Source organism: Anguilla rostrata, chromosome 16 (assembly GCF_018555375.3).
Source record: "Anguilla rostrata isolate EN2019 chromosome 16, ASM1855537v3, whole genome shotgun sequence".
Classification (NCBI taxonomy): domain Eukaryota; kingdom Metazoa; phylum Chordata; class Actinopteri; order Anguilliformes; family Anguillidae; genus Anguilla; species Anguilla rostrata.
The window spans coordinates 35,446,739-35,473,146 of record NC_057948.1 but is presented as its reverse complement, the minus strand read 5'-3'; the positions used below and the strand labels follow the sequence as shown (position 1 = coordinate 35,473,146).

General features: G+C 52.2%; 1 protein-coding gene across 1 annotated transcript in view; it reads right to left on the bottom strand.

The window, feature by feature from the left end:
- LOC135242650 (potassium voltage-gated channel subfamily KQT member 1-like) overlaps window positions 1–26,408 on the bottom strand; it is an 82,314-nt gene that overhangs the window by 22,730 nt on the left and 33,176 nt on the right. Inside the window, exons 13-16 of the mRNA XM_064313804.1 lie at window positions 17,273–17,348; window positions 10,787–10,881; window positions 8,640–8,686; window positions 7,745–7,806 (exon numbers count right to left, since the gene is read on the bottom strand). Coding sequence (XP_064169874.1) covers window positions 7,745–7,806; window positions 8,640–8,686; window positions 10,787–10,881; window positions 17,273–17,348 — 280 coding nt within the window. The remainder of the gene's footprint in view (window positions 1–7,744; window positions 7,807–8,639; window positions 8,687–10,786; window positions 10,882–17,272; window positions 17,349–26,408) is intronic.

Here is a 26,408-nt window from a genome sequence, read left to right as displayed (position 1 = left end):
CCAGCAGCAGGTGCACCCTCTTAAAGGGCTGGCGCAGTGTGACAGGGCCCCAGGGAAGGGGGTGTCAGAGGATCATGACCCGCACAGAGGCCAAATCCCCTCTGGACCTCAACCCCCCCTCAGAGCTCAAGGAGTTACGGGTTAGGGGGCAGAATGACCAGCAGGGTAAGGAGGAGGAGGGCAAAAGCCTAAATCTATGCCACAGAGAGAGAGAGAGTTAAAGCAAAAACCTCCTTCCAATTCCACCCATATCTTAAAAGCACACACTGCAGCCCCCACCATTATCCACAACACAGAGAGCCTCACTGATACACCAGATTACCAGAAAACTCCTTAAACTATTAAGCAAACTAAAACACAGTAATTCTATACGAAGCTGCTCAGAGACCTTCCCCCTAAAAACGAGCACTGGATCCGTTACCCATCCCGTTTGGATCCTCTTCCTGCTCAGGACCCAAACTGAGAGCTCTGCTTGTCCAAACACAAAGTAAATCAAGGAGAGCTCTGCTTGTCCGGAGAGCCTATATCTGTGTTTAACACTGTCCCCTAAACCAGGCCAACCCTCACACACAGGTCTCTCAGCAATACTAACCAAGCTGGACACGGAACTCACTGCACAAACACATGATACACAGATTCCCCCTCTCCAAAAGAGAGAGAAAGAAAGAGAGAAAGAGAAAGTAAGGGTATAAAATAGAAAGTGTGAGAGAGAAAGAGAGAGAAAAAGAGGGAGAGAGAGAGAAAGAGAGGGAGCGAGAGCGAGAAAGGGAGAAAAATAGAAAGTGCAAGAGAAAGAGGGAGAGTGAGAGAAAGTAAGGGTATAAAAAAGAAAGTGTGAGAGAAAAAGAGGGAAAGAGAGAAAAAGAGAGGGAGTGAGCGTGCGGGGATAGCGTAGCGTGCGGCTGATTTAATTTGGGCTCCAGAGTCTGATCTCCACATTCCTCCTGCAGACCACAGCTGCACCTCAGTCAACACCTCAGAGCACACCTGTGTGTGTGTGTGTGTGTGTGTGTGTGTGTGAGTGTGTGTGTGTGTGTGTGTGTGTGTGTGTGTGTGGTGTGTGTGAGTGTGTGTGTGTGTGTGTGTGTGTGTGTGTGTGTGGTGTGTGTGTGTGTGTGAGTCTGTGTGAGTGTGTGTGTGTGTGTGCGTGTGTGTGTGAGTCTGTGTGTGTGAGTGTGTGTGTGTGAGTCTGTGTGTGTGAGTGTGTGTGTGTGAGTGTGTGTGAGTGTGTGTGTGTGAGTGTGTGTGTGTGAGTCTGTGTGTGCGTGTCTGCGTCACACACACACACAACTGTGCACACGCAAATGCACAAGCACGTGCACCCACTCGCAAGCATATGCAGACACACACACACACACGCACACGCACACACACACACATTCATATAGAAACAAAGACACAACTCTGGGAAATCTCATTAGGGGGAGCGCCCTCGCCCTCCTCTCTCCCCCCGTCCCGTAGATAACTCTGGCTGCACTCCCGTAATCTGAAACTCTTTGGCAGTTGGCAGGAGTCCACATCGCAAACCAAACAAAAAGGAGTGAGCCCCCCCCCGCCCCCCCCACTCCCTGGCCCCGCCCGCCCCCTCTGCCCTGTACGCAGCACACAGCTCTGAACACAGCACACAGCACTGAGCACTGAACACACAGCACTGAGCACTGAGCACTGAGCACACAGCCCTGAACACACAGCACTGAGCACTGAGCACACAACCTGAGCACTGAGCACACAGCCCTGAACACACAGCACTGAGCACTGAGCACACAACCTGAGCACTGAGCACACAGCCCTGAACACACAGCACTGAGCACTGAGCACACAACCTGAGCACTGAGCACACAGCCCTGAACACACAGCACTGAGCACACAACCTGAGCACAGTGCACTGAGCACACAGCCTGAGCACACAGCACTGAGCACTGAGCACACAGCCCTGAACACACAGCACTGAGCACTGAGCACACAACCTGAGCACAGTGCACTGAGCACACAGCCTGAGCACACAGCACTGAGCACTGAGCACACAGCCCTGAGCACACAGCACTGAGCACTGAGCACACAACACTGAGCACACAGCCCTGAACACACAGCCCTGAGCACTGAGCACACAACACTGAGCACACAGCCCTGAACACACAGCCCTGAGCACTGAGCACACAACACTGAGCACACAGCCCTGAACACATAGCTAAGCTGGGATGCAGGATCAGGGCAGGGTACCAGAGTAACCCCCCAGTCCGGGCCGGGGGGAGCTGATAGCATCTTCTGCTACACTGGAGCAGTGGAGCGGAGGCACCCGTCCAACCCCCCCAAACGCCCCCCCCATCCCCCACCCTCACCCCACCGGCGCCCCATCTCTGCCAGCTCCCTGCCCCGCCCCCAGCTCCATGACGCAGGAGCCCCCGTGCTGATAGGGTCCCCGTCACACCGCGATACTGCCCAGCGAAGCGCTATCGCTCGCCCGTAACACCGCTGACCTTGCAGAGAGCACCCCCTCCCCCCCACCTGCCTCCCCCCCCAGGTGCTCTGCTGCTACACCAACACGAGGAGGGGGGGGCTCCGTAGAGGGGAAATGACATGCGCTGGCCACACCTGAGTCTACGAATTAGCAGCTCAACAAGATCTCTAGCTGCTGAACGAGGAGCACTTTGTTAAGGTTTGAGTGAAAACCTACAGAACGTTATATCTCCTAGAACAGAGTCGATTACCACTGGCCTGGAGTATCCAGCACTATGTCCGGCCTGGTCTTCAACACCCCAAGGGACTCTGTCTCTACTACACGACCTGGAAAGCTATTCCACGCACTGACAACCCCGTGTGTTAAGAGACTCTGTGAGGCACCGTGTGCAAACTAAAACAGTCACGACACATTAATACTACAGCACCGCTCGTCAGCACGATAGCGACACACCGTGAGCTCAACTGGCTGCTCTGTTCCAACGGTCATGTTATTTCTGCCGCCCTTGTGACACGCTGACACTGTTTGCTCAGATAAGCCCTTCGGATAAGCCTCAGTGAGCGCAGAGATTCACTGTAAATAACACAGCGCAGAGATTCACTGTAAATAACTCAGCGCAGAGATTCACTGTAAATAACTCAGCGCAGAGATTCACTGTAAATAACACAGTTAGCGCAGTGATTCACTGTAAATAACTCAGCGCAGAGATTCACTGTAAATAACACAGCGCAGAGATTCACTGTAAATAACACAGTCAGCGCAGAGATTCACTGTAAATAACACAGCGCAGAGATTCAGTGTAAACAACGAAGTTAGCACAGAGATTCACTGTAAATAACTCAGTTAGCACAGAGATTCACTGTAAATAACACAGCGCAGAGAGTCACTGTAAATAACACAGCGCAGAGATTCACTGTAAATAACACAGCGCAGAGATTCACTGTAAATAACACAGTCAGCGCAGAGATTCACTGTAAATAACAGTGAGTGCAGAGATTCACTGTAAATAACACAGCGCAGAGATTCACTGTAAATAACACAGTTAGCGCAGTGATTCACTGTAAATAACACAGTCAGCGCAGAGATTCACTGTAAATAACAGTGAGTGCAGAGATTCACTGTAAATAACACAGCGCAGAGATTCACTGTAAATAACACAGTCAGCGCAGAGATTCACTGTAAATAACAGTGAGTGCAGAGATTCACTGTAAATAACACAGCGCAGAGATTCACTGTAAATAACACAGCGCAGAGATTCACTGTAAATAACACAGTCAGCGCAGAGATTCACTGTAAATAACACAGCGCAGAGATTCAGTGTAAACAACGAAGTTAGCACAGAGATTCACTGTAAATAACTCAGTTAGCACAGAGATTCACTGTAAATAACACAGCGCAGAGAGTCACTGTAAATAACACAGCGCAGAGATTCACTGTAAATAACACAGTCAGCGCAGAGATTCACTGTAAATAACAGTGAGTGCAGAGATTCACTGTAAATAACTCAGCGCAGAGATTCACTGTAAATAACACACAGTTAGCGCAGAGATTCACTGTAAATAACACAGCGCAGAGATTCACTGTAAATAACACAGCACAGAGATTCACTGTAAATAACACAGCGCAGAGATTCACTGTAAATAACTCAGCGCAGAGATTCACTGTAAATAACTGTTAGCGCAGAGATTCACTGTAAATAACAGTCAGCGCAGAGATTCACTGTAAATAACACAGTCAGCGCAGAGATTCACTGTAAATAACACACAGTCAGCGCAGAGATTCACTGTAAATAACACAGTTAGAGCAGAGATTCACTGTAAATAACAGACAGCGCAGAGATTCACTGTAAATAACACACAGTGAGCGCAGAGATTCACTGTAAATAACTCAGCGCAGAGATTCACTGTAAATAACTCAGCGCAGAGATTCACTGTAAATAACACAGTCAGCGCAGAGATTCACTGTAAATAACACAGTTAGAGCAGAGATTCACTGTAAATAACAGACAGCGCAGAGATTCACTGTAAATAACACACAGTGAGCGAGAGATTCACTGTAAATAACTCAGCGCAGAGATTCACAGTAAATAACTCAGCGCAGAGATTCACTGTAAATAACTCAGCGCAGAGATTCACTGTAAATAACTCAGCGCAGAGATTCACTGTAAATAACGCAGTTAGCGCAGAGATTCACTGTAAATAACACAGTGAGCGCAGAGATTCACTGTAAATAACACAGTTAGAGCAGAGATTCACTGTAAATAACACCCAGAAGCAGGGAGGCTTGGGTTCAGGTTAAAGAGCTGCAGGGAGTCAGACTGAGAGTAGGCAGCGTTTGCCAGGTTTAATGATTATGGTCTGGCCTTTACCACACAAACGTGACGCGGTGTGAGCGTAGGGACGCGGAGAGGAACAGGAAGTGTTGCTGCGTTCTCTCTCTCTCTCTCTCGCTAGCGTTGGGGTCTTACAGGGTTGCCATGACGATTTCCAGCCCAACTGTGAAAGCCCAAGGACGCGAAATGATTCGCCACGTGTTGCAACTCCGGTGGAGACGTGCGAAAATCAAACAGCCATAAAACAGATCCGTCGCGGATCGACGCTGGCTTGGGAGCCGCGGTGGAGGATCTGTGAGGAGAGTTTAGCCGTTTAGTCTGGCCCTTACAGACAGGCTCAGAATAAGCGCATAAGATCTGTCTGATGTGTTACTGCATAGATTAGACCTGACAGACAGACAGACAGACAGAGAGTTTGTACTGTAAATGGTGGTGTCTCTCAGGAGGAGTTTCTCAGGTGTTTCCAGGACAATGTGCTCTGTGTGGGGGGGGGGGGGCATGTCTCTCACACACACACACGGACACAAGCACAAACACACACACATACACACACAACCACACACACACTCAGACACGCACAAAGAGGGGCAGACACAGGACCACCAGCAGCCCAACCAGCTCTAAACAGAGTTGCAGTACACCCCCTAAAAAGAGGACAGGTTTGAGCGTACCCCGCGGGTTCCTCTGCTCCCCCCCCCGCTGGCTGGGGCTCCATCACGCCGGGGCTCCCGCGGCTGTGCAGACACGTGTGCTCTCAGGCCAGCGGAGCAGCCGCTCTGAGTAAAGCCCCTCGTTAGCAGTGCCAGGCTCCCTGCGCTCATGCTGCTCCCATTAAAATGAATTAAAAATAAAAAATTAAAATTTGAACAATTCAGCCCCATAAAACCCGGAGGAGGCAACCGCTGGCAGGAGGCTTTCATTACGCTTACTGGGTGGGTGGGGGGGGGGTGGTGGTGGAGGTGGAGGTGTGGGCGGGTGAGATGGGTGGGGGGGGGGGGGTAAGGCTGGAAGTGTGGGTGGGGATGGAGGTGTGGGTGGGTGGTGGGTGGGGAGGGAGGTGTGGGTGGGTGGGGCTAGAGGTGTTGGTGGCTGGAGATGGAGGTGTGCCTAGGGATGGAGGTGCAGGTGGGCGGGGGGGTGGGGCTAGAGGTGGGGATGGGTTAGGTGGGTGGAGATGGAGGTGTGGGTGGGGATGGGGGTGCAGGCGGGTGGGGGGGTGGGGCTGAAAATGGAGGCGTGGGTAGTTGGGGGGATTAAGGTTGGAGGTGTGGGTGGGTGGAGATGGGAGGTGTGGGTGGAGATGGGGGTGCAGGTGGGCGGAGGGGTGGGGCTAGTGGTGTGGATGGGTTAGGTGGGTGGGGATGGAGGTGTGCGTTTCTGTCCATGCAGGTTTAAAGGTAGGGCAGAAACAACGCAGTGTTAGACTCCACTGGGCTGGTTACCAATCTCCATCTCCATGGAGACCAGGAGGCGACCTGGAACTGCTGAGTGAAGCTCTTACATGTCTCCCCAGTGCCACATTTCGGAGGGAAAGTGGGTTATGAAGGCACCCCTCTCTGGCACTGAACAGGAAGGATAATTCCAAGAACTACAACTGAAGGGATACAGTACAGTAAGGTGCTCCACAATAGGCCAGTTGAGGGTCATGTGATGCGGTTTTGGAAGCAGCTCATCTGCTTCTGGCACCGCCCCCCCCCCCAAGTTGCCAGATTCTGTAGTGGCCTGCCAATCAACCATGTCCATGAGAGAGAAAGTCACAGATTACAGGAAGGAATTTCCCTGGTACCAGTTTGGACTGTTGAGTGTGTGTGCGGGTGTGTGTGTGTGGGTGTGTGCGGGTGTCTGTGTGTGTGTGTGTGTGTGTGTGTGCATGCTCGAAGCACCTCTTTATCTTCGCTTACAGACCCTCACAGACCCTCACAGACCCTCACAGACTCTCACAGACCCTTACAGACCCTCGCAGACTCTCACAGACCCTTACAGACCCTCGCAGACTCTCGCAGACCCCTCTCTTATCTCTGTCCTGCTCCAAGCACAGCTTTGCCGCTCTCGCCAAATCTGCCAAATTGCTGTAAACAGGAAGCTGCAAGCCCCGATGCGCTGGCTACTGTGTCTGCGTGCCGACAGAGAGTCCCAGCAGCTGAGTTTACTGAACAGAACCAAACCAGCAGTTCGAACAGACAAACCACGAGCCACTGAACGACCAAACCAGCAGAGTTTACAGAACAGAACCAAACCAGCCAGAGTTTACTGAACAGAACCAAACCAGCAGAGTTTACTGAACAGAACCAAACCAGCAGAGTTTACAGAACAGAACCAAACCAGCCAGAGTTTACTGAACAAAACCAAACCAGCAGAGTTCACTGAACAGAACCAAACCAGCAGAGTTTACTGAACAGAACCAAACCAGCAGAGTTTACTGAACAGAACCAAACCAGCAGAACCCACTGAACAGAACCAAACCAGCAGAGTTTACTGAACAGAACCAAACCAGCAGAACCCACACAGAACCGCACTGAACCACCTGCTCTCAGCGTTCTGACTGCCCCCCCCCTCCCTCCCTCTCTCTCCCAGCCACAAGGCAAGCACAGACACACTCACCTTCTGGGGCCAAAATGAATAAAACATTACCACTAGTAATCAAAAGAGCCCGATAAGGAGGAGATAAGCCCAATCCATCACCACCTCTCAGGAGGGGCTGGCCCACGGGAGAGGGAGGGAGTTCAGCCTGGCAGCAGAAGACGGAGCGGGGGGTGGGGGGGGGGGGCGGGCGACACGCTCAATATGAGTGCCAGCAGCAGCACTTCCTGTTTCAATGAAGCAGTGCATGCTGGGAAGGGATTCAGGGGAATGAGCATGTCAATGGCCTGGCTCAGCCTAACATCGGGGGGGCTGAGGGGTGGAGCCTTAGGCCCCCGCCCTCACTTGGGGGGAAGGTTAGCCGGGGGTCCTACCTTCTCCTCCATCCTGTTGAGTCTGCTGCCGATGGTGTTGGTGCCTTTGTCCCGCGTCCTCTCTGCAGAAAAGGGAGGATCATGGGAAAAATTAGAGAGAGAAAAAAACGAACAAAAAAAGATAAACAGCAAACAGGCATGGTCAATCAGCCAGCCAATCAGAGCTCCTTCTGCTACATGCTGGCAATAACCATTGGGTGTGGTGGGGATGAGGGGGGAGAGGGAGGGTTTCCATGGTGCAGAGAAACTCACCCTATAGGGGCAATTCAGGGCTTTTTGAGGTCAGCTACCTTGGCAACCACCCCCTACCCCCAGGTACAGAAACAAACTTCCACCTACGGCCCCTCCCCCACTGACCCCACCCCCTTCAGCTGGTCATTATCAGTGGCCAGACAGGTCCGGTGGGGGCGGAGGGGAGGGGGGAGACATCGAACAATCACTTTCCTACCCAAGGGCTGTAAGCTAGAGGACCTGCAGCAAAGCTGTTTAAATTATGTGTGTGGGGACTGTATGAGCCAGGTCAAACACACACTGATGAGCCAGATAAACTGGGGAGAGAGAGAGAAAAGGAGGGAGGGAAGGAGGGAGAGAGAAAGAGAAAGTGAGACAGGAAAATAAAAAGGGATCCATGAGATTGCCCTGATGCTAAAGTGGGTCAGCTTCACCAGGCAGGAAATGGATTTGGTGCGATTCTGAATTCTGGAAAAGCTGAAAAAGTTAGAGGGTGCTGGCAGAGGACGAGTTTGAGCGAGAGTTCAGGAACAGGGCAGAGAGAGAGAGGGAGGGAGGGAGAGAGAGGGAGAGGGAGGGAGAGAGAGAGGGAGAGAAAGAGAGCACACTCTGTTGTTCGTGCCAGTAAACCCCGTCCCTCTCAGTCACACAGACGCCATATTACCTGAGCTGGTCTGGAACAGACTCATCTTCCCCAATGACTGGTCAAGTCTGTGAATACAATCACACACAGCCTTTACTGTCTGCAGAAAGCACGCACACACACTCACACACACACACACACTATACACAGCACAGCACACAGGCACACAGACACTCACACAGACACACACACTATACACAGCACACAGCACAGCACACACACACACACACACACACACAGCCTATGCACACAGCACACACACTCACACACACACACACACTATACACAGCACAGCACACACACACACACACACACACACTATACACAGCACAGCACACAGGCACACAGACACACACACACACTATACACAGCACAGGCACACACACACACACACACACACACACTATACACAGCACAGCACACACACACAGCACACATCACACACACTACACAACAAACAGCACACACACACATACACCACACAGACACACAACACTATACAGCACAGGACACAGTACACACACTGTTCAAGTCTACAGTGGAAAGCTACAAATGAGCACAGCCTCGGTTCAGCTCTACAGTGGGAAGGGCTATAATGAGCCAGCCTGGTTCCAGCTCTACAGTGGGAAAGGGCTATAATGAGCCAGCCTGGTTCAGCTCTACAGTGGGAAAGGGCTATAATGAGCCAGCCTGGTTCAGCTCTACAGTGGGAAAGGGCTATAATGAGCCAGCCTGGTTCCAGCTCTACAGTGGGAAAGGGCTATAATGAGCCAGCCTGGTTCCAGCTCTACAGTGGGAAAGGGCTATAATGAGCCAGCCTGGTTCAGCTCTACAGTGGGAAAGGGCTATAATGAGCCAGCCTGGCTCCAGCTCTACAGTAAAGGGCTATAATGAGCCAGCCTGGCTCAGCTCTACAGTAAAGGGCTATAATGAGCCAGCCTGGTTCCAGCTCTACAGTAAAGGGCTATAATGAGCCAGCCTGGTTCAGCTCTACAGTAAAGGGCTATAATGAGCCAGCCTGGTTCAGCTCTACAGTGGGAAAGGGCTATAATGAGCCAGCTGGTTCAGCTCTACAGTGGGAAAGGGCTATAATGAGCCAGCCTGGTTCAGCTCTACAGTGGGAAAGGGCTATAATGAGCCAGCCTGGTTCAGCTCTACAGTGGGAAAGGGCTATAATGAGCCAGCTTGGTCCAGCTCTACAGTGGGAAAGGGCTATAATGAGCCAGCCTGGTTCAGCTCTACAGTGGGAAAGGGCTATAATGAGCCAGCCTGGTTCCAGCTCTACAGTGGGAAAGGGCTATAATGAGCCAGCCTGGTTCAGCTCTACAGTGGGAAAGGGCTATAATGAGCCAGCCTGGTTCAGCTCTACAGTGGGAAAGGGCTATAATGAGCCAGCCTGGTTCAGCTCTACAGTGGGAAAGGGCTATAATGAGCCAGCCTGGTTCCAGCTCTACAGTGGGAAAGGGCTATAATGAGCCAGCCTGGTTCAGCTCTACAGTGGGAAAGGGCTATAATGAGCCAGCCTGGTTCAGCTCTACAGTGGGAAAGGGCTATAATGAGCCAGCCTGGTTCCAGCTCTACAGTGGGACAGGGCTATAATGAGCCAGCCTGGTTCAGCTCTACAGTGGGACAGGGCTATAATGAGCCAGCCTGGTTCAGCTCTACAGTGGGAAAGGGTTATAATGAGCCAGCCTGGTTCCAGCTCTACAGTGGGACGGGGCTATAATGAGCCAGCCTGGTTCAGCTCTACAGTGGGACAGGGCTATAATGAGCCAGCCTGGTTCAGCTCTACAGTGGGACAGGGCTATAATGAGCCAGCCTGGTTCAGCTCTACAGTGGGACAGGGCTATAATGAGCCAGCCTGGTTCAGCTCTACAGTGGGACAGGGCTATAATGAGCCAGCCTGGTTCAGCTCTACAGTGGGAAAGGGCTATAATGAGCCAGCCTGGTTCCAGCTCTACAGTGGGACGGGGCTATAATGAGCCAGCCTGGTTCAGCTCTACAGTGGGAAAGGGCTATAATGAGCAGGCCTGGTCCAGCTCTACAGTGGGAAAGGGCTATAATGAGCCAGCCTGGTCCAGCTCTACAGTGGGAAAGGGCTATAACGAGCCAGCCTGGCTCCAGCTCTACAGTGGGAAAGGCGTATACCCGGCCAGTCTGGTCCTCACCTCCTCTGGAGCTCCTTGATGCGCACCATGAGGTTGAGGTGTCCCTGTGAGTACTGCTCGATCACGTCTCGCACGTCGTAGGGCTTGCGTGCTTGCTGAGGAAACAGACGGGAGCGTGATGTCAGCGATATCCATCCGCTCACCTCCACCCACCCCCCACCCCAAACACCACCCCATGACAACAGTCTCCATGGTGACTGGGATCCCTCCACATCGAGGCGTGTGTGCAGACACGCGGACAGGATCCCGCTAAGGCTGCCCCCCGCTCCTGCAGTTTCTCTGTACTGGGGGGGCAAACGCACACCTCTTCACTTCTTTCCTTGTTTTGGGGGGGGGGGTGAAATGTGACTGTGTTTGAAGTGGCTGCGTACCGTGGGACGCTACCGCGCGGTCGCCAGTTTGTCGCGAAACGCCCGGATCAAGGTGCCCCGCGAAACGGGCAAACGTTCACACCGTGGCGCGGAGGGGGGGGCGGGGGGGAATGGGCGTTTAAGAGCGAGCAAACACCACAGTGGCATCACCACCTGAGAGCCGGGGCTGGGGGTGGGGGGGTGGGGGGGGGTGTCCCTGAGCGTTTGCTCAATGTCACACCATTTCGGGAGAGGGGGAGAGGGCAGGGAAGAGAAGGAGGGAGGAAAGACAGAGAGAGAGAGTAAGAGCAGGAATATACAAGGTGATCGGGGAGAGGAGAAGTGAGAGAACACGAAGAGGAGACAGAAAAGGGAAGACAGTTTTAAAGAATGAGGAAAGAGGAGGAAAGAGGAGAGGAGAGTAGAGACTGAGGGAGAGGGAAGGACAGTTTTAGATTTTTTGGTCCTATTTATTTAAACATTGCAATAAATATTTACAGAAACAAATAAGCAATACTTTTCAGTCCATAACAATGTTCCTAAAAGCTACTTAAGAGACAGAAGGCCAAGAAAAACTTAAATATAAACAAATAAAACCACAATATAAAACTGACCGTCAGTAAGACAACAATAAAACCAATGAATGAAATAAACAATTAAAGCCGCAAGCGGCATTGGGAGGGGTCCAAGCATTGGAACAATTGCACCCCCTATGGAGCGATTTTTAATCGTCCAATTACGTTTAAATTAACTAACAACTTTTATGTTTGGGGTCAATTTGACCCCAGCAATATAAATCTGCAGAAAATAATTGTAACTGAAAGTGTTACCCAAGTTTCTCTCTCAGCTACTTCAGGCCTTTCTACTGATCATCTTAATAGCCCAGTAAATAAAACATGACTCCCCCCATCCTCCCCTTATACATCAAGTATTGATTTTATATGACTATTGCAAAATATGCAAATGACAGTACAATCTCATTCATTGACCTAAAATTGAAAACAAAGTATGTTTTGGTGTTTGCAGGGCTTTATGTTGGTATTAAGTGCTCATTAAAAAAGAAAAATAACATTTGGAAAGAAACACACCTTTTATTATCAAGCATAGTAACATTTTATGTTCGGGGTCAATTTGACCCCAGGAAAAAATATTTAAAATGTCAAACATTTCAAATGTTTAGGTTCAGAAAACACTTCAGAACATCAATAAGTAACATATAACAGTTATTCAATAATGAAGAAACACAATAAAACAATAAAAAGTAAATTAGTCACCAGAATTGAGTTTTGATAAAAAAAATGAACATAACAGCTCAACTAGGTACCCGTGGGTATCAATTCTTCATTCAAACGAGATAAGTTTGTCACGCTCCTGTCGTCCCTGCCGTACAATGTGGGAGAAAACATGAAATGTCTCCAGAGACACTGTAGCTGGAAAAATTGCCCTACCAGTGTCAGCATTCCAAAAGCTTGCTGTTGCTTCACCTTTTGACTTGTACACTCCTGCCAAAATAAGCAACCCAATACAGCATTGCTAGTGGGTCACATCCAGCTCTTTCCAATTGTCACCATACACACGCCTCCCGTCTAAGTTTGTCATCTCAAGAATATCCTTTTGCATTGATGGTGTTATGAAGAGTTCAAATGCAGACTTTATGTCTTGTACATGACTGCTAGCATATCTGGTGGGGCCTGGAACCATTTTGATGACATTAGCAGCACTAAGTCTACCCTGTCTTTCAACTGGGGATCCAGACCATGGTAGTTCTCCATTTTTGGAAGTAAACATGTCAGTTCTTGGTGGTTGAGAGATGACAGGAGGGTTTGTTAGTGGTTGAGAGGCGACAGGAAGGTTTCTTGGGGGTTGAGAGATGACAGGAGGGTTTCTTGGTGGTTGGGACATGACAGGACAGTTTAGTGGTGGTTGGGAAACAAAAAGAGGGGCAGAATGTGGTATCTCAAAGGCTTCATTCTCATCATCAGAGGAGGATGCCACACAGTCAGGGTCCTCCTCAACATTATCCTCAGTCTCAGACATATCCTCATCTAAATCACTTTCACCCTCCAAGATCTGTGACAGAACCTCAGTGGCAGAAAATATATACGCATCTGTCTGGTGGTCATTTTCAAAATCTTTAGTTGAGGCACAAATGCAAAGAGAAATGGTTTAGAGGGCTGTGTCTGCAGCCCTTATTATAAGTTTTCCCCCGCCCCCATGTTGCGAGAATGATCAGAGATCTCGTGGGAACTATGTTTTCTCCTCACACACACGCATGCTCTCTCGCTCTCTCAAACACACACACACACACACATACAAATTAATGTGAAAGTGCCCTCAGCCAACAACAAAAACAAGATCAAAATAATGGTTTTATATAACAATAGAGCTTGGGGTCAAAATGACCCCAACAACACCGATGCGTAAAACATGTGTACAGGACATTGAAAATATTTTTTTCAGTTAATTTCGTGTTTGCCATGTTTTCCCCATGAAGTTAGGAAAAGTCATGAAATATCTAGCTGAAAAAGTATGGTAACCATATTTTTAGAGTCAGTAAACATTGAATGGGGTCAAATTGACCCCAAACATAAGAGGAGGGTTAAATGGTTTTGTCCTCATGATCATATACCTTCACCCAACATCGCCATGGATGTCTCCTAGCCGCTAGGCGTAAAGGCCTATACTATGTCGTAACACTAAAGGCTGTTTTATACTTCTGCATGGGTTGTGCGCAATGTGCGCAATGTGCGACGGTTGCAGACCACGGCCGCGTTGAATACGCAGACCTCCTCAAGAAATTAAAAGCGCGTAGTTAGTAACCAGTGCCCGCATACACCGTAAAAAGAAGATGATTGGTTGACTGCTGACATGAGGTCACTGGCATACGGCTTTGACTAACAGGTTATAACAGTTGATTCACAAAACCGATAGGCAACATTAAATATGCAACTAAAAGCGCTTTTGTCAGGTGAATGTCTTCATTGCAAATTACATCTAGCTGAGCATTTTTGTGGTCATTCATAGTGCCCCAGAGACAGATAAAATAATAACACATAAATACACATTTCAAATAATAAATACGACATTGAGAAAAAAATGAAACAAAAGACGAAATATCAACTCGCGACCTGCGTGCTGCGCGCAGAGTAGCCTACCGTATTATTTATTTAGACATTGGCAAATATGAAAATTTTCGGTTACGCTGACCTATAAAACGCTATTCCAAAAACAAAATCAGACATGTTATACATCGTTAGAAAGCTTATACTCTCACCTACTGAATAAATGAATTGTCAATCAAGCTAAATTGTACTAAAAAGGGCGACAACGCCGTAAGCAATAGGTGTGGTATTATGCACAGCTATTTTTGAAGGTAGCCTACCCAGGTATCACAAATGCGCGTATAATTCACAAACGGATTGTCCGAGACAATATATGACCACTCAGGCTCAAAAGGGACATCTCTATGCGTAAAACCAGACAAAGGGAGACACAGAAAGACAGAGACCAAAAGCAACAGTGGAGAAAAAGAGAGAGAGAGAGAGACTTTGATGCCCCTTCATTGCCAAGTCATTACACTAGAATGAAATTTTTTTTAAATAATGAAGAAAAGAACCAAAAACAACACCAAAAAGTAAAAAATAAGTGCATAAATCTTTGTCACAAATCATCAACACAATTTTATGACTGCCCCCCCCCCCCCCCACCCCATGGTAATGTGATTTCACAACTCTTCTCACCTGCCACACAAACTGCACCCCCAATACACCATGTCCTACAAAACATATCAACCTTGTTATTCAGGTTGCAGCATGCATACCCAAACCTCAGGCACACTGAAATAACCCCCTCCAGCATGCTCACTGAATCTGTACGTGCCCTGTTTTTAATTTCCATATGCACACGAGAGAGAGAGAGAGAGAGATGAGGAGGGAGGGAGAGACAGAGAGAGAGAGAGAGAGGTGCATGTATTTGCATGTACTTGTTAGGTGTTTTTTTGTTTTTAAATAATTGATGACATTACACTGTACATTATGTACTTTGTAATGTGTTTTGCGAAGCTTTGGCAACTCGTATACTGAAGTATGACACGCCAATAAAGTATTTTGAATTGAGCTGAATTGAATTTAGAACAAGACAGACAGAGACAGAGGGAGACAGACCTTTGATTCCCCTTAAGCTCACAGTTAAAGTAGACAATTCATGTTATCCAAATTATTAAAAGGTATCAGTAGACATCAAAATAAGAAAACAGCAACAAAAAAACAACCAAAAAGAAAAAATAAATAATAAAAGTAAAATACCCAGTAAAAAGTACTTTTTTTTTTTTAAACAGACAGAGACAGAGAGAGGGAAGGAGAGAGAGAAGGAGAGAGGGAAGGAGAGAGGGAGAGGAGCTGTCAGTGTGCAGCAGGGCTGTAACCCGATCTGTTCTGGGCCTGCAGAGCTGCACTCTCTCCCCGTGTAACCAGAGCAGGGTCAGGGTGGCTCTCACAGGGCCTCTGCATGTGTCCATTACCCTAATGATGAGTGCATTACCCAGGATAAGCATCAGAGGGCTGGGGAACCCTAACCCCCCCCCCCCCAATCTCCAGGCTCGGCTCTGGAGCCTGAGGGCGTGGCTTATCGGCTCAGCACGCCAGCAGGTGAGAGTGACGGGCGTGGCGCTGGTTTTGCACGGTGACCGTGGCGACGGGCGTGGCGCTGGTTGTGAGCGGTGACCGTGGCGACGGGTGTGGCGCTGGATGTGAACGGTGGCCGTGGCGACGGGCGTGGCGCTGGTTTTGCACGGTGGCCGTGGCGACGGGTGTGGCCCTGGTTTTGCACGGTGACCGTGGCGACAGGCGGGGCTCGCTGGTTTTGCACGGTGGCTGTGGCGACGGGCGGGGCTCGCTGGTTGTGAACGGTGACCGTGGCGACAGGCGGGGCTCGCTGGTTTTGCACGGTGACCGTGGCGACAGGCGGGGCTCGCTGGTTTTGCACGCTGGCCGTGGCGACGTGCGGCGCGCTGGTTTTGCACACTTTCCGCTCAGAGGAAACGGCCTTCGTGGCCGAGCAGCCCGTACGGACTCACAGGTAAAGGTGGGAAAGCCGCCCCTCTCCGCGCCAGAGCCCAAATAAAGGGGGCGCTTTGTGCCTCAGCCTCAATGAGGCGCGGAGGCGGTGTCGGGTAACGATAGGGGGGCGACGCGGGGGCGCAGGGGTGTGGCCTGGTATGGGGGGGGACGGGGGCGCAGGGGTGTGGCCTGGTATGGGGGGGGGGGGTGACGAGGGGGCGCAGGGGTGTGACCTGGTATAAGGGGGGGTGTGGCCTGGTATGGGGGGAGTGGAGGGGGAGGGGGGGTGTGGCCTGGTATGGGTGGGGGGGGGAGGGGTGAGCGAAAAGCTTTCACCTCACGGTGCCCTTGACCCGGTCAGGGGGGCAGGGGAGGGACGGGGGAACTGAGTCTGTTGTCACCTGTTGTTTCCTGTGGGAAAGCGATCCATGCAGCACACAAAGGGCTGAGGCACACGGTCAAGCCATTAGCAGGTAAACGCTCTGAGGCGTGTGTGTGTGTGTGTGTATTTGAGTGTATGTGTGTGTGTGTGTGTGTGTGCATGCATGTTTGAGTGTATGTGTGTGTGTGTGTGCATGCATGTGTGTCAGTGTGTATCTGTGTGAGAGTGTGTGTGTGAGTGAGCGTGTGTGGGTGTGTGTGTGTGTGCATGTGCGTGTGTGAATTTTCTATTTTAATTCTGGTTTACTTTTGTATTGCCAGAACATATACTGTATGCATGAGAGAGATGCTCAAGACAATTTGATCACACAGTAGAAAAATGCACCAGATGGTAGAGATGCATATAAAACGGGAAGGACACACTGTATGACCAAAAGTATCCGGACACCACTAGTTCTGGGGCTGCTTTTCATGGTTTGGGCTCGCCCCTTAGTTCCAGTGATGGAAAATCTTTATGCTACAGCATGCAATGACAGTCTAGATGATTCTGTGCTTCCCCAACAGAGATGTGTGATCTCAGGTGGCCACATACTTTTGGCCATGTAGTGTATGAACAGATAAAACTAACAATTTACAAAATGAAATCCTGAATTAGGATGAAATCTTAGATTCAAACAGCCGTGCTCACTGCTACCCACCTGAAACCTCTTTTTGGCCACGAAGTACTGCATCCTCTGAATCACCCTAATCGCTGCCCTATGGGTCTCCCTGAACCTGCGGGGGGGGGGGGGGGGGCAACAGAGGAGAGAGAGAGAGAGAGAGAGGGGGGAGGGAGGGGGGGAAGAGAGAGAGAGAGAGAGGCAGGTGAGGGAGGTGTATCCCTGCTTTGACAATGCAGCACATCACTGAGCCTCACCAAAATACAACACTGTCAGTTCGGATTTGTGTGAAAGAAAGAAAGAAAGAGAAAGAAACAGGGAGTGGAAATGAGAGAGAAAGAAAAGGAAAGGACAGTGCGAGAGGAAGCGAGAAAGAGAAAGAGAGAAAGAGAGTGAGAGAGACAGGTGAGGCCATGGAGGACAAAGCCAGCAGGTCACACACAAAGCCCTTTAGAAAAGGCCTTTTTTTGTGCAGTAACCAAACTGTTGGCTTTCCTTCCTCACCCCTCCACCCCACACCCCCCCCACCACCCACCCCACTGCAGGCACAGCGTGCCTCTCCTGTTGCCACCCCGCCCCACAGCCCCTGAAAAGCGGGGGGGGGGGGCTGGTGACATCCCCTTGTCCCACTGGGACGGAACGTTCCGGCAGCGAGCGGGAGGTGCTGGGGGCCCCGCGCCGTGGCGGGCTGACCCGTGGGAGAAACCTGCGCCCCACCCTGCGCCCCCCCCCCACCCTGCGCCCCGCCCCCCCCGGTCACTGTGACCTCCAACACCCTTTCATCAGCTGACCGCAGAAGACCTATCACAGTGTGTTGTTGTGTCATTAAGTCCGAGGACGCAGACACACACAGAGCCACACACACGGGACAAAGGGAAACACAAGCTCTTCCTCAGCCTCTGTTATTACGGCCATTATGTGACCCCCCCCCCCCCCCCCACCTACGGGACACGGCCCACAGGAGCCACGCTGAGGTGTCACCTTACCTCCGCTCAGGAGGTGACATCACCGCCTCAACGGGCCTGGGGTCCACCTGCCCTTTACCCATCATGCACCGCAGCACCCACACAGACACAGACCCAGGCGCAGCGGGTAGCCGCGGACTGAGAAAGTGTGTGTGTGTGCGTGGGTGTGTGTGTGTGTGTGTTAGTGTGGGTGTGTGTGTGTGTGTGTGTGTGGGTGCATGTGTGTGTGGGTGTGTGTGTGTGTGGTGTGTGTGTGTAGGTGTGGTGTGTGTGTGTGTGTGTGTTAGTGTGGGTGTGTGTGTATGGCGTGTGTGTGTGTGTGTGTGTGTGTGTGTGTGTGTGGGTGTGTGTGTGTATGCGCGTGTGTGTGTGTGTGTGTGTGTGTTAGTGTGGGTGTGTGTGTATGCGCGCGTGTGTGTGTGTGTGTGTGTGTATGTGTGTGGGTGTGTGGGTGTGTGAGTGTGTGTGTGTGTGTGGGCGCATGTGCGTGTGTGTGTGTGTGTGTGTGTGTTAGTGTGTGGTGTGTGTGTGCGTGTGGGTGCATGTGTGTGTGTGTGTATGTGTGTGGGTGCATGTGTGTGTGTGTCCCTGTGTGTTAATGTGTGGGTGTGTGTGTATGTGTGTGTGTTTGTGTGAATGTAAGTGTGGCAGTAGAAAGCCAGAGAGTGTGTGAGTAAATATGTGTGTCTGTAGTAACGGTTGGCAGGAGAAGGAGAGAGAGAGAGGGAGAGAGAGAGAGAGAGTGAGAACTTAAACCCTCTTGTCACTGAAGTGACGATGAATTGCGCTGATTTCTGCAGCCTGGCAACTCGCTCCCCATCTAAACGACACATCAGGATCCCATTTAATCTCCCTTTCCGTGCAAGATAAGCTTACACTCGCTACAGCTGCCCTGCTAACCACAGACACAGCAGCTCGTCCAAAGAGCTCCACTCACAGAGAGGAGTAACTGAATACCCACGCGAGGTTTCTCACGCGAGTCACAGAGAGGGAGAGAGAGAAAGAGGGGAAGGGAGAGGGACAGAGAGGGAGAGAGAGAAAGAGGGGAAGGGAAGGAGAGCGAGAGAGAGGGAGAGAGAAAGAGGGGAAGAGAGGGGGAGAGAGACAGCTGGAGAGATTTTTGACTTTTAACTTCACTTGATTAGCAAAAAAAAAAATCCCACAAATCACTAGTACTTACACAAAAAAGACTGATAATACAAAAACAAAATTATCATTCGATACAAGTACCAGTACAACATTACATCATCAGTTTTCTAGACCACCTCAAAACAGACACAGAGAAGGAGAGAGAGAGAGAGAGAGAGAGAGAGAGAGAGAGAGAGAGAGAGAGAGAGGGAGACAACGGCCCAGTCCCCCCTGCAGACCGTAGCGGTATTAGTACAGCCACTCGTCTCAGCGCCAGGCCCTAGCCCCCCCTCCCCCCAGGTATGAGGTCATGTGACCTGTCAGTCACACGCAGGCCCGTCCACTATGCCAGACTCAGTCACTCATTGGCAGAGCTCTAGCTGTCAGATGGCAGGAGCTCGGAGTGGGTCCCTCTGCTCCCGGTTAAAGTTTAACACTGCCCCCCAGAGCAATCCACCCAGCCCTGCTCCAGCCTGGATGGGGGAGAACGGGGAGGCAAGGGAAATTATTTCCCCCCCCAGGGCAGGAACAGAGCTGGACTGCTAGTGAGGTTAGAGGGGGGGCTTGTGTGCTTGTGTCAAATTAGCAATATCACCATTAACGCCTCATCACCCAATCAGTCACAGCTCTGACACAGCGAGTTCGTTCAGCTCTTCTGACACAGAGAGAGAGAGACAGACAGGAAGGCAGAAAGACAGACAGACAGACAGACAGGAAGGCAGACAGACAGACAGCACAGGGCCTTCATTCACCCCAGGGGCGCAGGTCCAAACCTGCCGGTGCTGCAGAGCAGTGTCAGTTTGGCCTGAGCAGGACGGGACTCACACACAGAGCCCTGTACCACAGGAACACCGTTCAGCTTTACACACAGAACTACACAGCCATGCCAAAATTAGGCCAAAACCAGGCCGCAATGAGGCCAAAACCAGCACAAAACTAGGCCGGAGAACAGGCACAGACCGGGCCGTGACCTGACCGCACACCCAGCTGAAGCCGGGCCAAACACAAGCTCACGGCAGAAGAATTTGGCAGGCGGCGCGTCCTGAAATCCCACCGCACACACTGCGGGCGCGGGGGTCAGGGACCCTCGCAAAAACACCGCACGGGAGGAAGGCCTTCCGATAGGCCAGCCGCTGCCAGGACGGGACGGGACAGGGCGGGGAGGGGGGGGGGGGAGGAGCAAGGCTGTGCAGGCTGGCACAGCCCCCCCAAACCCCAAACCATGATCCCCACACCCCGCACCCCAAACACTGAACCCCTAATCCTGAATCCCCAACTACACATCCTGAACCCTGAACCCCGGACCCCAAACCTCAAACCACAAACCCTGAACTCGAACCACGAACCTACCCTGAACCCCAAATCCCCGAACACAAACCCTGAACCCCTAATCTTGAATCCTAAACCACAAATCCTGATGGAGGAGCCAGGCCGCTGCAGAGAGCCGGGGGGGGGGGGGGGGGGGGGGGGGGGGGTGGGAGCAGGGGGTACTTTCTGGGCTTTTGGCCAGCTGCAGGGCTGAAAGTGTCAGGGTTAGACAGAGCTCTTAATATGACCCCCACTGAGAAAAGCAACACCAGCAGAACATGGACCTGCACACAAATAACATGAGCCATATATTATTCTGTCATCATGCGTGTGTGTGTGTGTATGTGTGTGTGTATGCGTAGTGAGTAAATGTACACGTGTAGTGTAGTGTGTGTATGTGTGTGCGTGTAGTGAGTGAATGTATACGTGTAGTGTACAGTGGGTGTGTGTGTGTGTGTGTGTAGTGAGTGAATGTACACGTGTAGTGTACAGTGTGTGTGTGTGTGTGTGTGTAGTGTACAGTGTGTGTGTGTGTGTGTAGTTTACAGTGTGTGTGTAGTGTACAGAGTGTGTGGAGTGAGTGAATGCACACGTGTAGTTTACAGCTTGTGTATAGTGAGTGAACATGTATGTAGCTGTGTACAGTGTGCAAGTCTGTACAGATAGTGTGTGAATGTGTGTGTAGTCTGTAGTATGTGTTTGTGCATGTTTACTTTGTATAGTGTGTACATGTGTGTAATATAGTGTGTACGTGTGTGTGCAGCATGTGTGCAGTGTGTGTGCATACGTACCATATGTGCGTTGTATGTGCCGTGTGTAAAGTGCAGCCTGCATGCACGTGTACATGATTACAGATGTGTTGAGCAGTGTAGCGTTTGCATACTGAAAGTGAGTGTAAGCACACGTGTGTAGCGGATACGTGCTGTGTAGTGTAGTGTGTAGCGTGTAGCGCGGTGTACAGGTAATCTCCTGCTCCTGAGGTGTGAGCTCTGTGCTGTGTAGTGTGTAGTGTGTAGCGTGTAGCGTGTAGCGTGTAGCGCGGTGTACAGGTAATCTCCAGGGCCTGAGGTGTGGGCTCTGTGCAGTGTAGTGTGTAGTGTGTAGTGTGTAGCGTGTAGTGTGTAGCGTGTAGCGGGTAGCGCAGTGTACAGGTAATCTCCAGGGCGGGTGTGGGCTCTGTGCGGCGTAGTGTGTAGTGTGGGCTCTGTGCGGTGAGCTCAGCGATGCAGCCGGTCAGCGCTCATTAGGCTAATGGAGGTAGGACCGGCCTGGCCGCCAGCCAGCACCGGGGGGGGGGTGCGGAGCTGGGGGGGCTGGGGGGGCTACTTTACAGGATGGGGTTTCAGGTTTCTCTCTGGCAGGGCACAGGGACTGGCAGGCATGAATTATGGGATGTCTGAAACATGCTGGATTTTTTTACCCCATTTATCCTGATGTCAATACGCAGCGTCTTTGTGAATCCCCACCCGAGACGACAGCTCATCACACGTTTCTCTCTCTCTCTCTATCTGTCTCTCTCACACACACACGCACACAAACAGACACACACACTCACGCACACAGACATGCACACATACAGACACACACACCACACACACACACGCACACAACAGACACACACACAGACACACACACTCACGCACACAGACATGCACACATACAGACACACACACGCACACAGACACATAAACACACACACACACACGTGCATGCAAACACACTAAACACAAATACACACGCACGCACACACACACTAAACACAAATACACACACACACTAAATGCACTCACACATTCCACACAGTGCACAGTACAGACATTCACAGAGCCACTTATTCTGCAAACATGCTTCATTTAACAGCCTGTTACCCACTTAAACAGTAGGAAAGAAAGTGTGTGCAGGCATTTTTATACCTTAAATTGCTTTTCTGCCAAATTGCACTTTATGGCATCGGGTTTATGGAGGCGAGACTTTCATTAACACTTAGGGAGGGCCGAGAAACGCTCTCCTCCTGGAGCTGGAGCCCGGTTAGCCCGGTTAGCGTGCGGCTGCTGGAGCCCGTTAGCGTTAGCGGCGCTGCTGGAGCCGTTTAGCGTGCGGCTGCTGGAGCCCGTTTAGCACGGTTAGCGTGCGGCTGCTGGAGCCCGTTTAGCACGGTTAGCGTGCGGCTGCTGGAGCCCGTTTAGCCCGGTTAGCGTGCGGCTGCTGGAGCCCGTTTAGCCCGGTTAGCGTGCGGCTGCTGGAGCCGTTTAGCCCGGTTAGCGTGCGGCTGCTGGAGCCCGTTTAGCCCGGTTAGCGTGCGGCTGCTGGAGCCCGTTTAGCCCGGTTAGCGTGCGGCTGCTGGAGCCCGTTTAGCCCGGTTAGCGTGCGGCTGCTGGAGCCCGTTTAGCCCGGTTAGCGTGCGGCTGCTGGAGCCCATTTAGCCTGGTTAGCGTGCGGCTGCTGGAGCCCGTTTAGCCCGGTTAGCGTGCGGCTGCAGTGACTAACGCATCTGATCTCTGAGCGAGGCTCTCCACGTAAACCTTTGCCATTCTCAGTGTGGGTCCTGGTACACACACACACACACTCAACACACAAACCCACACACACATCCACACACGCATAAATGCATACACAAACCCCCCCACACACACACACACATCCACACGCATAAACACATACACAAACCCACATGCACACACACACTCTACACACTCCACACACACACACACACACACACACGCACATCCACATGCACAGGCATAAACGCATACACACACAATAATCTAGGTTTCAGTGAGCGTGGGGGGGGGGTTGTGGAATGTCTGGCACTCCAGGAGGCAAGCTGCAGGGGGTAGCAGGGAGAGACGAGGGGGGGTGGAGTCGCCGGCCCCCTGCAGAGGTTATTTGAGTTATTAAAAACAAACTGTCATCACAAGCCTGCACACACTCCAGGGCCCCACGAACCTGCACACACACCAGGGCCCCACAAGCCTGCACACACTCCAGGGCCCCACAAACCTGCCAAACACCAGGGCCCCACAAACCTGCCACACTCCAGGGCCCCACAACCTGCCACATCCAGGCCCCACAAGCCTGCACAGACACCAGGGCTCCACAAGCCTGCACACACTCCAGGGCCCCACAAACCTGCCACACTCCAGGGCCTCAAACCTGCCAACACCAGGGCCCCACAACCTGACACACCCAGGGCCCCACAAACCTGCCAACACCGGGCCCCACAAGCCTGCACACACACCAGGGGCCCCACAAACCTGCCACAACACCAGGGCCCCACAAGCCTGCACACACTCCAGGGCCCACAACCTGCCACACTCCAGGGTCCTGCAAACCTGCCAAACACCAGGGCCCCACAAGCCTGAACACACACCAGGGGCCCCACAAACCTGCCAAACACCGGGGCCCCACAAGCCTGCACACACTCCAGGGCCCCACAAACCTGCCACACTCCAGGGTCCTGCAAACCTGCCAAACACCAGGGCCCCACAAGCCTGCACACACTCCAGGGCCCCACAAACCTGCCACACTCTGGGGCCCCACAAACCTGCCAAACACCAGGGCCCCACAAGCCTGCACACACTCCAGGGCCCCACAAACCGGCACACACTCCAGGGCCCCACAAACCTGCCAAACACCAGGGCCCCACAAGCCTGCACACACTCTAGGGCCCCACAAACCTGCACACACTCCAGGGCCCCACAAGCCTGCACACACTCCAGGGCCCCACAAACCTGCACACACTCCAGGGTCCCGCAAACCTGCCACACACCAGGGGCCCCACAAACCTGCCACACACCAGGGCCCCACAAGCCTGCCACACACCAGGGGCCAGCAAGCCTGCCACACACCAGGGGCCCACAAGCCTGCCTCACGCCAGGGGCCCCACAAACCTGCCACACACCAGGGCCCCGCAAGCCTGCCACACGCTAGGGGCTTGCAAGCCTGCCACACACCAGGGCCCCTGAAAATCTGCTACACACCAGGGCCCCACAAACCTGCTACACACCAGGGCCCCCAAACCTGCCACACACCAGGGCTCTATAAACCTGCCACACACCAGGGGCCCCACATACCTGACCCACGACGTTGGGGTGAATGAGAATCTGCAGGTGTAACCTACATTACAAAAGAAAAAGTTGCAGACTAATGAACACCAAGAGTGACAGGTGCGAGTGTAAACTACAGACAGAGATGCCAGAGGGGCAGGAGAGAGAGAGAAAACAATAGAGAGAGAGAGAGAGAGAGAGCAAGAGAAAGAGAGATGCGTAAATGCATTTCTTCACTACAGTCAGATCTCCCCCGGATATTTTAAATGCCAGCAGTCTGGCCCCCCTCCCTCTCTGCCCCGCCCCCTCTCTCTGGTTGGGCGGTGAGGGGGGGGGGGGGGGACATGGGAACGGGCCCATCTGGCCCCGCGGCAGCGGTGCTTCCTTTCCCAGCCCGCGTCGGGACGGCCCAGGAGAGGGTCCCATGACCCCGCTGGGTCACCATCTGCTCCTGCGCTGGCACGAAACCGAGACCCACGGGCCCGCTGCCCGCTCTACCCCCCCCCACCGCCACCCCTCAAAGAGGAGCTGGTCCCACTGGGACTGTGTGTGCAGAGGAGTGCGACATTGGAAGGTTTTTTTTTGGGGGGGGGGGGGGGGGTGTAGGCGTTGCGGAGGGGATCCCACAGAGTCAAACCCTGGTGTCCACCACTGTCAGCTGCTGTAGCCCATTAGCAAGTCTTTGTGTCAAAGATGTACACCCCCCCCCCCCAGCCACGCCACACCCCCCACCCCACACCCCTTCCTCCTCTCGTGAGCGCTCTTCCATATACACACTCTCAACAGGGACATCCCCGCCCCCCACCCCCCCCCCCCCCGCCCCCCGCCAGCCCCCACAGCCCTCATTTCAAGCTCCCGTTCCCATGGAGAAGCCCTTCCAGATGTGTACGGCACAACGCAGGAGCACCCCGCGAAAAAATGGGGTGCACCTCGAATCACGCAGCCTCTCCACCCAACGCCTCTGAGGAGGAGACGCGACGCAGGCGGTAACGTCCGAGTCTCTCCAGAGGAAGATGATGCTGCTTCGGCAGGTTTCAGCCTGCAGGGGGGTTTGGGGAGGGGGGGGGGAGGCAGGAGAAGCCCCCACCACTCCCCTCTGTCCGCTGTTGTCTGGACTCTGTCAGGCACTGCAATCGAATTAGCAGCGTGACAGAGAGCAGAGGGTCCTGATCAGAGCACTAACGCAGCAAGGCCATGACAACAGAGCCCACTGAGGAGAAGTGTGTGTGTGTGTGTGTGTGTGTGTGTGTGAGAGTGTGTGTGTGTGTGAGAGTGTGTGTGTGAGAGTGTGTGTGTGTGTGAGTGTGTGTGTGTGTGTGAGAGTGTGTGTGTTTGTGAGTGTATGAGGGTGTGTGTGTGTGAGAGTGTGTGTGTGTGTGTGTGTGAGAGTGTATGAGGGTGTGTGTGTGTGTGAGAGAGAGAATGGGAGTGTGTGTGTGTGTGTGTGTGAGAGAGAGTGTGTGTGTGTGAGAGTGTGTGTGTGAGTGTATGAGGGTGTGTGTGTGTGTGTGTGAGAGAGAATGGGATTGTGTGTGTGTGTGTGTGTGTGTGTGTGTGAGAGAGAGTGTGTGTGTGTGTGTGTGGAGATGGAATGTTGTGTGTGTGTGTGTGTGTGTGTGTGTGAGAGAGAGTGTGTGAGGTTCTGAGTGTGTGTGAGGGTGTATGAGTGTGTATGTGTGTGTGTGTGTGTGTGCAAGTGCGTGCGCTATATCTCACTGGACACAGTGA